The sequence below is a fragment of the Cuculus canorus genome, chromosome 5, assembly GCF_017976375.1.
Source record: "Cuculus canorus isolate bCucCan1 chromosome 5, bCucCan1.pri, whole genome shotgun sequence".
In the NCBI taxonomy this organism is placed as follows: Eukaryota; Metazoa; Chordata; class Aves; order Cuculiformes; family Cuculidae; genus Cuculus; species Cuculus canorus.
This window is the reverse complement of record NC_071405.1, coordinates 12,969,148-12,985,886: the sequence shown is the minus strand read 5'-3', so window position 1 is coordinate 12,985,886 and position 16,739 is coordinate 12,969,148. Positions and strand designations below refer to the sequence as shown.

General features: G+C 38.1%; 1 protein-coding gene across 4 annotated transcripts in view; it reads left to right on the top strand.

The window, feature by feature from the left end:
* NELL1 (neural EGFL like 1) overlaps positions 1-16,739 on the top strand; it is a 299,987-nt gene that overhangs the window by 223,818 nt on the left and 59,430 nt on the right. For all 4 annotated transcript variants that reach the window (XM_054068679.1, XM_054068678.1, XM_054068677.1 and 1 more), the window contains one exon: positions 4,487-4,582. In XM_054068679.1, the coding sequence (XP_053924654.1) occupies positions 4,487-4,582 (96 nt within the window). The remainder of the gene's footprint in view (positions 1-4,486; positions 4,583-16,739) is intronic.

The following is a 16,739-nucleotide window of genomic DNA, read 5'->3' as shown; positions in this document are numbered from 1 at the left end:
CATTCTCAAATGGGGGAAGATGAACTCTAAATGAAAGAGGTGTTTCTGTTTTAATTGAGTGTCCTTTTATTGAAAAATAATGGGAAGACAGGATGAAGGGAAAAGAAGGGAGTACAGTATATTATACCTATGGTTGCATTACAATAGGTCGTATTTTATGTCTGTGGTGACATTGTGGTCGGAAAAATATTTAGCTGTGAAAGCATGGATTATGCTGTACCAGGGCAACACCAAGAAATACATCTATTAAAATACTAATGCAACAGTATATTAATATTCTTGATATAAAAAAATTTACATTTTTTATAAAGCAGTAATAAAAATTCACAAAATTACAGTTGCATTAGTATTTTATAACATATAAAATTCAATATTAATATTGTGATTTTTTAATTATTGCTTTATAGAAAGTTTACATTTTTGTATATAAAATAATATTTAAAATGAATGATTTAATTGGGAAGGTGACTTTTGTATCTCTTAATAGTCAATTTACTTTCCTTTAAATTTGTATGATAATTACTTATTTTTCTTTTGTGTTTGTACTTTAATAAAAATATTTTGTATATTTATAAAATAAAATACTAATTACTATATTATACTTGGAAGTAAAAGGAATTTTCTTAACATGAGGATTCCTCAGTGCAGTACCTGCTTTCCTATAGCACAGTGAAGTATTGTGTTGTGCTACAAAAAATTAGAAGGTAATCAAGGCAATTCCTTCCACTCTGTAGGAGGGGAGGCTGGAATCAAAACTGTCCAGCTTTCCCTGAGTCTTGTAAGCAGATAGGCTAAAAAAAAGACTAGAATTATCAGTAATGTACGGCACAGAACATATGAAGGTAATGTTGGTGTGCCACCCTCACACAGGCTCTTTCGCCCATTACTGCCTGGATCCAGAGAAGAACAAAAGGAACTTAGAAAAATGTCAGGCCGATTCCACGCCTTCCACTCAAAGAGGCTTCAGCTCTGCTAACTCCTTGTCCTTCCTGGGGATGTCCATAATAGCCTCATTAGGAGAAGAGATAAATAACTGGGCAGGGGAAAAGGAAACACACAGGCAGTGGATTTGCAGCTCGCACGTGTCCAGGAGCACGGTGTCAGGCCAAGTCAGCGGGTGCTGTCCTGCTGCTCTTCACGGAGCTCCACAGTGAGCCTCCCCTGTCCCTCCAACAGGATCACAAAAATGACAAATCCAGCAGATTTATCATTTTGACTCTTTCTGTTCACTACAGATCTATCATCAAGGAAGACATACATCAGAAAAAAACCAACTCCTCTGCAGAGTAATTATGTCTATTCACGAAAGGGCTTTTTATGATAAAGGCTTTTACTTCAGAGGAATAACTCTGTTTGTATTGCAGAGATCTGTTCACATTGGCAGAAACCCTCAAATCAATAGATTAGATTTCTTTTACATATGGACTCTTAATGATGGAGGTTTCCCTTGTAGTCTTAACCTTAATGGCATCTTAACTTAATTTTCCTGATAAAATCTTTATTACAAATTCAGTAACCATTCTTCTGTTTAACACTGTTGCCATCCTGCAAGTAATTTCAGAGACAGGATCTATTTATTGGAATGCATTAGCAAAATACGATCCAGCCACGATTTCGCTTTCTTGTGTTAACTTTCTTTGAGTAGGAGGGAGTCAGAAATCAAGGGTTGTAAGTGCTAGTTCTGTGTTACTGGTCCACCCCAAATAGAGTTTTGATTTTGAAGGCTCTAAACCACAGTGGACGTCCTAGGTCCGATAGTCTATGAGATGTATAACAAAGCATAAGCACCAAAGCGTGTAGTTTCATGAGAGCACGGGCACTCCAGTTGATTTACTATTCAATCACAGAGTTGCTCCCTGTTGGGTCCTCTTGTCCATAAGGCATAGGTACAAAACTGATGTAAAGATTTTCTGTAATTAATCTCTTCTGCCAAGAGTTTAAAGGAAAAATCTTGTTGTTGGAAGTGAACGAATTTTGTTAAAATGTTCTAAAAGATTTCAGCGAGAGGCAGCACTGTTAGAGAAAATAGTTCAAATAAGTGAAGTTTGGTAAAATTGCTAGCAAATGAAGCTGAGTACCTGTTATTAAAGTTATTGAGCATTCTTAAGTTTCAGAGTAATGCTATCAGTACTGCATGTAGTACTTTGAGCTTTTTCTAGCAGTTAAGGAAAGTAGCCTTTAGACAAGCATTTTGATTTTATAGCTACATTCTGAGATTTGTGATTTTGATTTTCCCACTTCCTGCCTGCCTACAATGCAGGGATTAGAGGGTTTGTAGAAGAACCGTCTGGAAAACAGCAGGATAATACAGATAGTCTTCCTTGGTGTTTTCTTTTCTTGCATAAGAATATATGAATGAACAACCTTCCCTGAATCTGCCAAAGCCTTAACAACAAAGACAAGCACTGCTAGAGGGCTTTTCAGCTTCTGCAAAAACTGAAGAGGAGTGCTCAGTTTTTGCCTTCTGAAGCTATTGCCCAGCTTCTTCTCCGAGTCCATTGTCCTTCCAACATCCGTAATAACAAGCTAGTGCCTGGGTGACTTTTCCAGTGCTGGGAAATACAGAGACCCTTCTTGCAGGACCCCATAGCACAGCAATTCCTCAGGGTGTCCTTGTACAGATATTGGGGTTTTTTTAGGTTGCTAAGATGTGACACCTAAAGAATAGGGGAATTTCAAAATGCTCAACGAGCAAGTACTAGCACGCTTGGATACGCATAGATATGGATATGTAGGAAGGAATAAAAAGATAGAGAGGGAGTTTTGACACATGGCACGCATCCCAGTCTTTCTCGCCCAGATATGAACAGTATGCTTGCCTCTGCCTGTAGATGTCAGGACCTGGCTGCTGCTGCACTGGCAAAAACCAGTTTCTGCACCAATTGGAAAAATTTTTTACATGACCAACCTTGTCTCATAAACCTTTCTCTGTTACTGATCTTAAAAGAGAACATAGGAAAGCACCACTTTGCTGTGCAAATTTAGGAATAGGATTTCTTTTACGCAGCACACATTTCACATTAGTAAGTTGGCAATATTGGTTGCAGTGGCAAAGAATGTCTGTGAGAACTCTTAACTGAAGCCTTTTCACCCACCTATCCCCATCAGGCTTCTAATGACATTCAGTGGGCATGATTGATTGGTATAGACAATAAACATTTTTATTTTTTAATGCCCTTTATGACTTCTTTCATTTTAAGACCCCTGTGTAGTTCTTTCCTAGTGCAATGTGATGCATATTGCTGACAAACTATTCGCTTTTTTTTGCCAGCATTTTTCTTCTTTTGCCCTCTATATCTACTCTGCCACCAAATCTCTTTTGATGGAGCTTGTGCATAGATAAGCAGAAAGTGTTACTGGCCAAGAACCATTCTTTCTTCACACCACTGACTTGTGCCAGTTGCAGGAGTGTATATGTTCTGCTACCATCTTCTCTAAACCCCTTGAGCGTTTTTCTGTCCTTGTTACCCTCCATAAAACAGTATGATGTGCTATGAATCAGATATTTAGAGTAAGTTGGATCCACCCATTGATTCAGTAAAGAGATTTGATGGTGTGCTTTTTTGCCTCTAAGTGGTTAACAGTTGCAGAATATTCTTTATAATGCTTAGTACTTTATTTACTTTGTTTTTCTGTTTAGTATATTGGAAAATAAATCTAAAACATTTCTTCTTTTATCTAGCACTTTATAAGTCTTTTCATAGCATTTGTAACGTCTCTTTGCCAACACTCCATCTGTGATTTTAGCTTGCAGGAAACACTTTGCAATTGTGTTATTAGCTTAGATGTGGAGAGCTGCTCTTTAAATATTAATTGTAAATTCCCTCATAAGTGCAGTCAAACCCACTGAGCAAGTTGTGAAATTCAATAAATATCTAGGCAAGGGTGGGGAGCGTGTTGTGGGTAGGGCCTGCTCTTAGTCTTAGCAAAAATCTTACTGGAGTTAACAGTGCAAAACAGATCATGTCCTGATGCTTGCAGTTTCCTTTCCTCCTCTTATTTCACTTACCCTCCTTGTAAACACACAGCAGAGAGAAAAAGAATAATGTTCAAGTGCAAGCATTCTCCTTGCACAATTAGTAGGCTTCCTGCTAAACCTCCAGTGGGTGACAGGACCATCGCACAGTGCTCAGAAGAAAAGATGTGAAAGTCGTCATTTGCTTCCTAGTTATTGTGCCAGAGCATTGTAATTGTAATACTGATATTGGGTATAATTAAAAGACAATTAGCCCCATTAAAACCGTACATTATATTTTTCCCTCTCTTCTTTTTCCAGATGGTTATTAATCTTTTATTGGTGAGGTGATTTGCCTGCGGTGTAATCTGAGATTTTTCCTCATGTTGTTTAAGTGAGGTCTCTTTGTGTTTGCAGGTGGACAGCATTGTTGAATTGTGCTGCTTGCTTAGAATTCAGATGTTAGTATCTTGCAAATATATAAAGATTTTGTAAAAAATGTGTTACCCACATATTCATTTTATTTTGCAGCATTCTGTGAAGAAGGGTGCAGATATGGTGGAACTTGCGTAGCCCCTAACAAATGTGTCTGCCCTTCTGGATTTACTGGAAGTCATTGTGAGAAAGGTAAAGCTTAAATGAAAAACACTTTCTTCTTTAGTTATAAGAACTATGATATGCTGAATGAAGAAATAATTACTTTCTGTTCATTCGTTCTGCTTGATATTTTCTCTTATTTGAAGATGTAACTGTTCCATAGCTGCCTTTTCCTAACTGAAAGCTACCCGTAAATTGCAAGTGGAAAGTTTTAGACAATTGGGGATGTATCTGCTTTTACTTCTGGTGGATGCTTTTAGTTAGAGGGGACAGCAAATGAATAATAATATTTACTCCACCTATTTCTAGTGGTGCAAACTCAATGTTAGCATCTGCTTTTCTGAATCTGTTGTGCAAATTAGATCAGAATTTGGATGCTTGCTTCTCAGTTATGGTTATTTAATTCTTAAGATCTGATTTGTTTAAGACACTGAGGCCACTGCTTTTCATATAATCACAGACTATTGAAATATATTTTATGAGCGATGATTTGATTCTACCTTTCCCCAGATATTTTTGCATTTCAAGGTTTGCTTCTGACAGCTTCATAGGCTCAACTTTCTGTTTGTTTTGCAAAGAACCAGTTTCTTGTCTATCTTAAGTGTGAAGGAAGGGACCTTACAGAATTCCCTGTAGGGCTCTTATTAGATTCTTTATACAGCAGATTTCAGATTTTATTTTTCTTGGTATTTATTGAGGTTGTATATCACTTAACCCAATGATAGAGGTTTTTGCACTGTGTGTTAATAAACCTTTATCATTTGCCTATACTGGTGGAAATGAAGCGGATTGTTAATGCAGGTTGCGTGGTGCTAGTATGGTTGAGATTATAATTGCTGGATTTATTTTAAGGAATTAAAATGAGTAACCAAAAAAATAACTGTTAAAGGATAAGTTAAATCACTGGAATCACTTGTTACCCTGAGATTGTTCAGTAATCTGTGTGTAGCCGTATCTGTTCTACTATAATACAAAGTAATTTAAGTCCAGTTGTCAACAAACTTGCTTTGAGTAGCTTCTGAAAACTTAAGACTTCTTATGGATGTATTTAAATCACTGCATACTGAAGTCCCAGAGTTTCTAGTTGTCAGTATTGTTTCTAATTGACTGGGAATTAACTAGAACTTTTTTTTCATACCATCTTCAGTAAATTTGAGTACTTTTTTTTTTTTTGCCTATAGTCTTTGGGTTAATTGTTTTTTAATTGTTTTATATAGAAATAAGCTCCCAAGCCTTCTGACATTCAGCAGGAAGTACCAGCAAAATGTATGTGGAAGAAATACAAGAAAGACCTGCCTTAAAGCCTCACCTACCATAGCTCCCCAACCTCTAATCCTGCCAGTTACTGCCTCCCATGTATAATCTGCTCATCACTTTCCGAAATGTATTAGTCAGAGTAAACAGTACTTTCGGATGGTTGCAGGATATTAGAGATGTGTCCTATGTTTGTGAAAATATGGTACTACAAAATCAGTACCTGCGTTGCCCAAAGGCACCCTGCCTACCTGGGGAACCAGCTTTCAACTTGGCTGCCTGTGTTTCCTTCACCCATGAATCTTAAAACTATCTTTTTTCCAGTAGCTGTAAAGGGACTTTCATAACTAGAACACAGAGTCTTTAAACCGTTGAAGTGATGGTTTAAAATTGATAAATGGATGACATAACTGTTGGCGACTCCAATGTTTTTCATGTCTTTTGTATTGTTTTGATCTAAAATATGAGTTAGCACACCAAGTAAAGGAAATGTGGCAGGCATGGTACTCATTATTTCAAGAAATTTAGAGGTAGATGTCAGAAGGAGCTATCTTCTGTGTATAAAATCTATATGACCAGAAGGAAGTTCATTTTCTTCTTTGGAGATGTATAAGATTTGCCAGTATGCTACAAGTCAAGTGAATGATGGGAACGTTGATAAATTTGAGGTGCAGACTGGTTTGAGAATGATTAAAGCTTTGCATATGAGAAGTTTTCACATTATTGTTGTGTTAGAGGGTTTGAAAACTTCAGCAGATATACCTTATGTCGTATGTGTATTTCAATGATGAAGTACATATCAGAACTATGTGAGAACAGTTTCAGCCATCTGAAGATGCATGTCTTGGAAAAACTAAATGTTCAGAATAGAAAGATGAGTAATCATCTTAGAAGCAGACTTCCCTCTGCTTATTCCTTGAAGATCTAGGGCTGTCAGGAAGAGGAGGGCTTTCAGTAAACCCCCCCCTCATAGTCTCCCTGCAGTTTATTGCAGTGTTTTTAGAGTCTAAAGTATTCATCTGAATTATTCAAAAACAATTTTTCATTTTTTTTGATTTTCCTCTTGTCTGTGATGTTAGAAACAAGCACTTTCTTATATTTAACATACAGTACCACTCCTTTAGTCCTAATGATATAGACCAAAGATGGTGAAATGGTGTGACATCACTTTAAATCAAAGCTTAAATATTCCTGGAAAAATTTTGTCTGATGGAAGCTCCTGGTGAACTGATGCGTATCAGAAGTAAAATGGTGTTTTGGTAATGTATTCTATTTGCCACGATGCATTTAAAAATGTCCTTCAAACTGACAACACAGCAATTCCTTATATATTATTTGTGAGCTGAAAGGACTTGTCACTGGCTAAAACCAGTATGACCCAAATTGGCTTCGACATCATGTAAAGGGTAAAATGAACCAGTAATTAGAAATATTGTTGAAAAGCAGGTGCATTTACTTCTGAATATGAATGATATGTTACTCATCGTTTCTGACTGCCTGATTGAAATGATATTAGGTTAATTAAAAATTCAGAGATATTTGAGAAGGGTAGGATTTATGTTGGTAATTTGCTCAGGTGAAATTAAAATACACATTTAATGCTTATGTACAAATACATAATTCAACATGCTGCTAAGAAGAATTACCTCTTGCTAGTTGCTCTGCTGAAATGAGGAATCATCCTAGCAGTTGTGGTACTGCCATTTCTGTTTGAAGGTGAACCACATATTGATATCCAGAGACAGTGTCAAGTAATTCCTTCTTCCATCTGTTCTTTATAATGCTGTTTCTTGTGCGCTTGATGCTTCTTAGAGATTTTTTGTCAATTTTTATTTAGGATCTGATTTTACCTTCTGATCAATTTTTTGTTTGTCTGTTTTGTGTTTAGCTGGCCAGGGCTGAAATCAATGTTCTCTGTGATTATTACCATTTGTAATCATATTTAACACAGTTGCAATACCTGTGCTAGAAAGTTTTTATGTTAGAATTCTCCCCGATATCGCTGTATGGTTCCAGCATGTATGTGCCTAATGGCTGAGTTAGAAATGCACATTCTTAACTGTATGCAACACTGTTGGCTTAAGCCCAAGCGCATCCTTGGCAGGGATCCCTGTTAAAGGCTTCCGAGAGACATTTTGGTGTGCAGAAAGGAATGCAAACAGTAATCGGTGAGAGTTGTTGGCAGCATGGCCTAGAGTGCCCTAATTTTCTATCCAGTGATGTTTTCTCTGTCTTTTATTTTTGCAACAATAAAAAGAAAAATCCCACCATTCCCTGAGCTGCTTCTCTCTGTGGATGAGCCATAGGTCAGAGGAGCATTCATGTTGGTTTTGTAGACAGCATTCACCGTTATTCTGTATTTGTGGAATGTTTTCACTCCTGCTGCTGATGAACTGGCAAGGATGAGATAGGCAGGATAATCGATGATATCAAAGGAAGTAGTTGACGTGATTGAGGGTCTAGATGTTGCAGGCATTCCTTGAACGCCTATCTGGATGTGGTAGAGTCCTGTGTGTGGGGCTAAGAAACACCTTCCAACTTTTGTACAGCTCTGGGATGGTGACCAGTGGGTGGCAGAAATTTCAGCTGAAGGACTAAGTTACAGTGTCTGGCTGTACAAATTACAACTTTGGGCAGTAAGCAGGAAACAGCAGAAGGGCTTTAAAGCAGTGAGCTCCCAGCTGGGGCAAGTGAAGAAAAGTGCAGTATTGTTCCGAAAGCTGCAGGAAGGGTTTTTTGGCAGTAATGGGGCATCACCTCCAAAAGGGATTCAAAACAATTGCACCAAATCTTTGCTTCTCTGGTTTATGAAGGCTGTTGTCTGAGCTGGTACTCCATGCATGCAGAATATGATTCTGGCAGATTAGAAGGATGTTGCGCAGTCTGGAGCTCTGGTAAATATTCTTGTAGCTACATCTGTATTTATAATCTTTGTAAAGCACCAGTGAACAGTTTTCTCACAAAATGACTGAATGCTGTTTAAGAATTACCTGCTGATTGTAAACAATCAGAAGTAAGGGTAAGGCATGGCAGCAAAGCATCAGGATGTGATAATTACTGGTGTTATTCTTTGTGTTGTTTTGGACTGTGTACAAAAGATTGTCTGATATTGGGGTGAGAGGTTACTTTTCAGTATGTGCCACATTTGAGAAATGTGCTTTGAATCCCAATAATTATATTGGAAGTGGGGAAAAAAAAAATCAACACTTGCAGTATTGCATTAGTTACATATGGATTCCTCAGTGCAGTCATGGATATCACAGGTGTGCAACGAACTGTTGCTATGTTTAAATCTTAAAGGTGGATGTGTCATGCATGTGCCATAAAAATGAGGAGGTCTTCAGCTAAATTGTTTCGTAACAGTTGGCAGTATGTGGAGTTGTTGTCTAAGAAGCTGCATACTACTTTGTGTACTCATCTCTTATATTGCTTCTTCTGGAATATATTGTCTTCTGCAGTCCTTTGGATAAAAATCCCTACAGTCTGTGTACTTTGGACCCTGGAGACAGGAAAAAAAAAAGTGAGAATTGTATTTCCATATGCTATTTCTTTGATTTCTGAGTTGGATCAATCTTTAGGTGGGCAGCTATCAAAGACATTTCAGTTGGGGAATCTGGTTTAAAAAATAAGCAAACAAAACCCAAAGCAAAAGAGAAAAAAGAGATTTTTTGGTTTGGTTTTTTTTTTTTCAGTGATTACGGGAAGCTAGATGTCAAAATTCCCTACCTTTCTCTATCTAAAATCTTTGTAAAATACAAAGCAAGATTTATTTTGGGAAACAAACCAGCTGTGTAGCTCTGGGCACAAGGCTTTGCATGAGATTCTTTCTAAAACCTCTCATTTCAAGGTGAGGCAAAGCCAGTGTAGTGCAGGATACGAGGGGTGAAGAGAATGATGCTTAGCGTATTGTAGTTGATGTGACACTCAAGAGGGTGTGAGAGATCCAGAGAAGGCAGATGCTCCAGGTGGCTGAGGTTAGTCTGCTCCATTTACTGCCAAGCTGCTTACACCATTTGCCTCAGTGGTGCTTATCACAAAATGGCATGGGGTGATATCTTAATGTGAAAGAAGAAACAAAGCTGTCATTTGTAAAGGTATCAGGAAATAGATCAAAGAATATCTACTAGAAAAATCTGATTAAGACAATCTCTGAGGATCAAGGGAACATCTGTCTGCAAATCAACAAATAAGTCTTAGTGGAAAAAAAAAGTAGTTCTGCCTCGCGCTACCAAGCCAAAGCAATGAAATCTCCCTGACCATGAACACCACACATATCCCCAGCTGACCATAGCATGAGGAGACTGTACTCTTTTGTAGTGCTTACGCTGCTTCATATACTGGAAAGGTTTAAAGGCCAGGAAGACCACTTAGCAAGCACAGGGTTTGGGTTTGCTTTTTTTGTGCATTGGGGCTATTTTTATGTTGTTGTATAATTTATTTGTTATGTTCAGGTGTCTGGATCTATATATTTTTGTTTGTTTGTAATGAAAGGAATATCTGCTATATTAATCTTTTATGTTAGCTGAGATGTTATCTTGACATTCCCGCTAAAAAATGGTTGTAATATTTTAATGTTTTATTGTTTGTTTGGCTTGTGGTCATAAAATACCTCTTTCATAGTCTTCTGACTTTGTGAGGGACATAGTTGTTTGTTTTTCTTTCTAAGTCACAAAAAATTGTTTGGGGTTGGTTTTTTTTCCCTTTGGTCCTCAAAGGTTGTGCTTGGAAAATTGAGTAGTAATATATTACTTATCCTGGCTGGGATTGTTTGCCGTTCTAGCTTCCCTTAATTTGCATTTCTCCACTCAAATTCTACTTTATTTACCCTGACCAATATCTATAGGCCTGCTAGGCATGTCAGGTATTACTGAAGAAAGCAGTTTTGTTTATGCGAGAGAAAGACAAGAATTATCTAGTTGTGATTTAATTTGTGTTTATATTCTTGCAAAGCAATGCAATCAAGAGGTAATTTCTGTTGATCAAACTTTATAGTGCACATAAGATCAAACCCCAGATTCTAAAATCTTTATTCTTTTTTTCTTAAACATTAAGAAAAATGCTATCTCGGCATGCTATCTTTCTCTCTGTCCCAGTTCCTGTTCTGGCTGTTCTTGGATTAATATCTTGTGAAGACCCAGTATAGAACATAATATAGAGCTTACAAAAATAGCTGCTATGTTTCATTATTCCTTAGCTACTTTAGCAGTGAAATGAAAATACATGTGATGATTAAAGAAATGAATGAAGGTGATTTCATGAAGTCAGTGACTTTGCATCTTCTTTTCGTAATGGAGCAATAGATTTGACTCCTTCACTGTGTCTTTCTTGCTGAAAAGAATAAAATGACAGTAAGTGCTTTGGAAGGGAAGGAAAAGAGTTGGGAAATTCAGAAGGAGCTTAATGGCTCACCTAGACCTCCAGAGATAGAGAAGCAATTAACAGAAGAAGAAACTCCAAACAAAATTATTCTGTCTCCTTTAGACTCAGGTACTGTGACAAAGTGTTGGATAGCAACCTGTGTTGAATGTCTTAAAAAGATGTTTAGGGCGTAGTGAAATGATATTAAAAATTGACTTTGTTTTGGTGTGGTGGGGACTAATAAATGAGATATGTTCTCTGCCACAGTTGAGTTGAACTTTCAAGAGGCCCTTCACAAAACAAGGCTGAATAAGCTCTGTGAAGTTTAAGGAAATGCACAAGCACCGTTTGGATGAGCGCTTACATGAGCTATTCCAGATGGAGCATCTTTGCAAGCATTCTTCCCCTTGAAGACGTTCTGTGAACCCCCATATGTCCCCATTTCCATGTCACTTAGCTGTGTGTGGCAACTATTGGAGCCAGCCAACTGCTGTCTGGCTTGGGGTAACTCCTAGAGCAAAGTGGAGGAGCAGCAGGACGTAGAATTGAGAGTTCTTATGTTTCCCTGGGGCTGGGCATGCTGCATGGCCTGTTCCTCAGGAAGCCTCTCGGCAGAGACAACGCTTCTGGAGCTGCACCTTACACTGCTTGGCCACACAGCGATGTGTGGGCAAATGCTCTGTGAAGGAGGACTTCTCTTTTGATGTTAGAAGTGTGTGTCAAAAGGATATGGTGCATTTCGCCAGATTGAATACAGATAGAGGGATGCTCGTATAGTTTGTTTCCGTCATCTGCCTGGAAGATGTGGGGCAGAGTGCAGGGGGTGAAGGCAGTATTCACAGGCAAAAAGGAATTGCCTCTCTTTCCTAGGTGAGAGAAGAGCACACCGCAAGGAATATAGCCTATTTTAGCTAAACCCGTAAAAATGTTAGGACCTGTCTTTGCCCTTTACTTAGCACCTGGAAATCACTGGGGGAAAGGGAGGTTTGTTTGTTCCTGTTTTCTTTGTTTGTTTCAGCTGCTGCTGCAAAAGGATTGTTCGGTGTTTATTCATCCATAAGCTCTAATTATGCACTACAAGAGGAACATCATGTTTAGAAAGAGACAGGTAAACCAAGCCATAGCAAACTCCTAAGCTCTAAATATAAAATCCCTGTATTCCTTCTGAATTTGCTACAGCCCACATGGCCAAATTTCACGCAAAAGCTTTGCTCAAACTTATGTGTTGGAATTCGTTCCCTGCTGAAAGCTGTATTGCTTTGTCCTTTTCTTGAAGAGGTCAGTCTCTGGCTCAGCGTTCATCCAGTTTACCGCCAGGAACATCTCCTACACCCTCCATGCAGTTGTTTCTGCATTGCTTTTCCTCTTGGATTCTGAGGACCCAGACAATAGAATTTAAATGTTTCAAGTGGCAGGATCATCACTTGAATACGTTATAGAAAGCAGAGGACAACAGAGCACTGAAAAATGTGAGCAAATATTTATATTTGAGCAAGTAGATGGTAGATGTATTCATATATTTATGAATTTTCCATTAGACAACTAAGAATTTTCCATATATAAAGCATTTCTTGTGATGTGAGCTGTACAGAAAAGACTGTTGCTTTAAATACCAACTACAAACCATGTCTCTCATTTTATATGGTTAATTAAAAAAACACCAACAACCTAACAAGTTTCCTTTGAATGTAGTAGTGCTGATTTTATAGTCTAGTTTGTCAGGACGTTCTGACCCCCCTTTTTGGTTCCACCAGGCAGATGCCTACATCAGCGAAACCCAAAATACTTCTAAGGAGAAATAGGCAGTAGAGTAACTAAATACTAAATAAAAGCTACCTCGGTCTGCCCAACTGGAGGCAGTATTTAAGGGCTATTACTGTGTTTAATAAGCTCTTTGTCACCTTACCTTTTCTTATTAGTAGCCTACTCCAGACTTCAGAATCAACAGCGACGGTTTAAATTTGCCGATAAACTAGAAATATAACTTGAGATGTGCAGAACAGGTGCAGAGAGGTACTTGCATTTTTTGAGATGGAAATCCTCTTGGCTTCAGTGGGGTTTCACCTGAGTGGAAGCCTTAGGATTTGATGCAATTGAATTAGATGAAATGAAAAATAAATGGCTCTAGTGAAATAAAAGAACCTTTAAAGTTGGGGTTTTCTATGGAACAAGCTGTATTAGTTGCAGTTGCTAATGATAAATATGCCATCCTAAGCTCATTGATCTATGGTACAAATCTAACTAGTTAATCTAGGAGTAAGATCCTATCCAAACTGGGTAGAGAATTCACTCTATAGAAAAATTCTGCGGCTCTGAAAAGTTTACGATATGGAACCACATTTCTGCCACAGTTTAATACAGGGAATGGTAACATATTTCATGAGTGATCTCATTGAAGTTAATCAAGGTGTAGTGAGAGAAGATATGCCTCGGTCATCAGAACCCACATCAGAAAATAATTTCTTTTGAGAAATAATGTGACAAGCAAAAAGAATGGAGCAAAACAACATGCCAATGTTTTAGATGTTATTGTGTATTTAATTCTGACAAGAAGTCAATTTTCCTACATTTCTTCTTTTTTAACTTAAGATATTTTTTTGCCTGCAAAATTATGGTATGGGAAGAACACTTTAAGGTGATTGAAGTGATCCAACAGGGAAAAAAAAAGAGTAGGTGTAGCAAGCAAGATCTTTTCCCACATTCTTAGGAATTCATCACCAGAAAAGCAATAGCCACTTCTACTTGCTTTCATTGAACTGAAATTCAGAGGAAGAGGTCAAAATTCCAGTCACACAATCCATGGAAGGCAAATAACATGGCAAAAATCACTCTCTTATATGACTTATGTAGGTTGTGGTTTATGTACCATGAGGGGATAACTAATCCAGTTTTGCTTTAGGAATCAAGGTGCGAATTTAAGTTAAACCTTTTCTGAAAGAAGAGTCATCCTTTCTTTATTAACTGAAGTAGCGCCCTTAACATCTACAATTGTGCTGAATTTCAGTGTATTGAGTATCTGTTTTTGTGAGAGTAACACCCATGTGTTACTGCAGAATTGAGTGGCTGTTACACAGTGCTTCAGTGAAGAAAAGCCTATAGCAGAAGGAGATGGGTCATTGCAAAATCTGCTGAATTAAATTCAATGTGTGGAAAACAAGTTTTTCTTTAGGCTTGTACTCGTGTGTGTATAGAGAATAAATGAAATGGGAAGTTTTACTGATGTGGAACCATAGAAACTTTCTTATCCCTTTCCAAGGCTTTTTCTGTATCCAGCAAAACATTTTTATTGTCCGTAGTCTGTTTGATAGCGATGTACTGCAGAAAGTACATGATGTACCTGAAGGCTCGCCTTCACAGTGGGCTGTTTTCTGGCTAATTTAGCATATCATGCCTGGTGAAATACCAAAAAAATCAATAGAATAATACCTGTTGGGTGTGAAAAAAGGCCTGGGAATCCATCTACTACAAAGTGTGGCATTAAAGCCCATTCCAGATTCCGACCTCACTAACTCACTGTGCACATTCCTACTGCTTATCTTAGGCTTTTTTTGTGCCTGTAGTCCCCAGAGAAAGAATATGCAAGATCTTAAAATAATACTGTGCTTAACATAAGATACGTAGGAAGCATAAAAGTAACTTGGTTTGCCCTGGTTGAATGTTTGGTTTGCTAGCTCCCTTATAATTGAAGTAGCTTTAAAATAACAGCAATAGACAGCCGCAAGGTGTCAAAGTTCTTTTCAACTTTTTATACTGTTAGAATAAAATTCTGTTCAGTCCTTCACATTTACAGAAATGAAAGTCTTCCTAAATACATAAATCATTTTTTTTTCTTTGCTTTTAAAGAAGAGGACATTGGACTTAGCAACTCAGGCAGTTGAAAAGCTGGAGTTTTCAACTACTTAAGCTGTGTAACATCTGAATTATTTCTTTCAACATGTAATATCTACTAAGTAGATCAGTCATTTCAGAGACAAACATAAATGGTGGAGTTTTTAATGTGAAATAGTGAAATCCCCTTTCTTATTTGATTTTTTCTGAGGAGGCATTTTCTGTATGCTGGCAATCTAATCTGTGGAATGGTGCTCATTTATCTTTTGAATGAGACATGAAATGAAAGCCCTAAACACTTCTGGTCATTAAAGATCCAGTTGAACCTGTATCCTATTTCAGCTCAGGTAATTACATTCTGCCTTCTTTAGCAATGTCAGTCTGAGATATCACTCACTTGAATTAGCTGCCTGGCTAGCGGGGAGTGGCTCCTGTGCCTTAACTTCATAGACAGCTGCATTTCTGTGATTGGTAACAGGTCCTTAGAGCTTTTGATGACAAGTACATGGCTTTTAATGTCAAAGACTCTTAGATGTAGACAGTTGTCTACAAGCATGTAGGTTTGTGAGGGTGAGCTCAACTCATCCTCTGCCCTTTCCATTGCAGTGTCTCAGAAGTAGTGATATCTCCAATATGGACAGCAGAGTTTGCAAGGACCAGTTACAGATTCTTAAAGTACCTACTGCATCTTCTTGTTGTGAGCTAGTAGGCAGTGGGGCTTTTTGAGCTGAGAAGAGTAGAGAGGCACTCAAAGTCCAATTAGGATCTCGTACATGACTCTTAAGTGGGCTGCAGCCACCCAGCTTTGTTATAATAGCCTACTGGTTTATCACCAGCTTGGGCTGTAGGTACTACTCAGTTTAGAGAGATTAAACAGATGATTCTCATTTCCAACATAATATTTTAACAAGTAGCTAGGATGGGTCTGTCTTGGCTTTTGTTGTGGAGCCACTGACCTAGAAGACCCATGAAAGTCTTCAGATTCAGAAGTGAAATAGTTTTGTAGCTGTGAGGAGAAGGTTGATTATTCTCTTGTGTGTTGCCAAAACATTGAAATGGGTCTGCTGTTTGATCAGTCAGAAGGTGTGGCCAGTACGTGTGTTTTCCTTGCTTATATGGCCACTTATGAAGACTGAATTCCAATGAAGATATATTTTATGAAGATCTCCTAGGTTCCCATTTGATGCTTTGGAGTAGAAGTGATAATAGAGTATGGGAGAGATGTAGAGTTATTGGTAATGGTTCATTTAAGGAAAAAGTTCTCTCTGGCAATTCTTTGTTATTATGTTTCCTAGAAAGAGACTGAGTGGTTCCTCTGTTTTTGTTTTGGTGGGGTTTGGGTTTTGGTGGTGATTTTTTTCCTCTCTCTGCCATAAACTGAATAAAGAATGTCCCCTGAGCTGTGTCAGCCCCTGTGGTAAGTTATTTTAGTAGTGTAACAAGACAGTTTCTTTCACAACAGAAAGGAACTTGTACAAGAACTGTCCTGCCCACCTCTTGTGACAGCCCTAGCTCTGGACAGCCTACCCATCTGTCCAAAATGAATTAAAACAAGGCGGGAGGGGGGGAACCCTCTATATACCACGGGGATTTTTGTTTTGTGTCTGTTACAATCCAGGCAGATTGTGCATCCTACAGTTAATGAAAGCTGCTTTTTGCAATGGGACTTCCATTGCCTGGTAAAGCCTATCTTTCTGTCCCTCACTTTTAGTTGTTTTGTTCTCACCCTTGGAATGTCCAACACAGA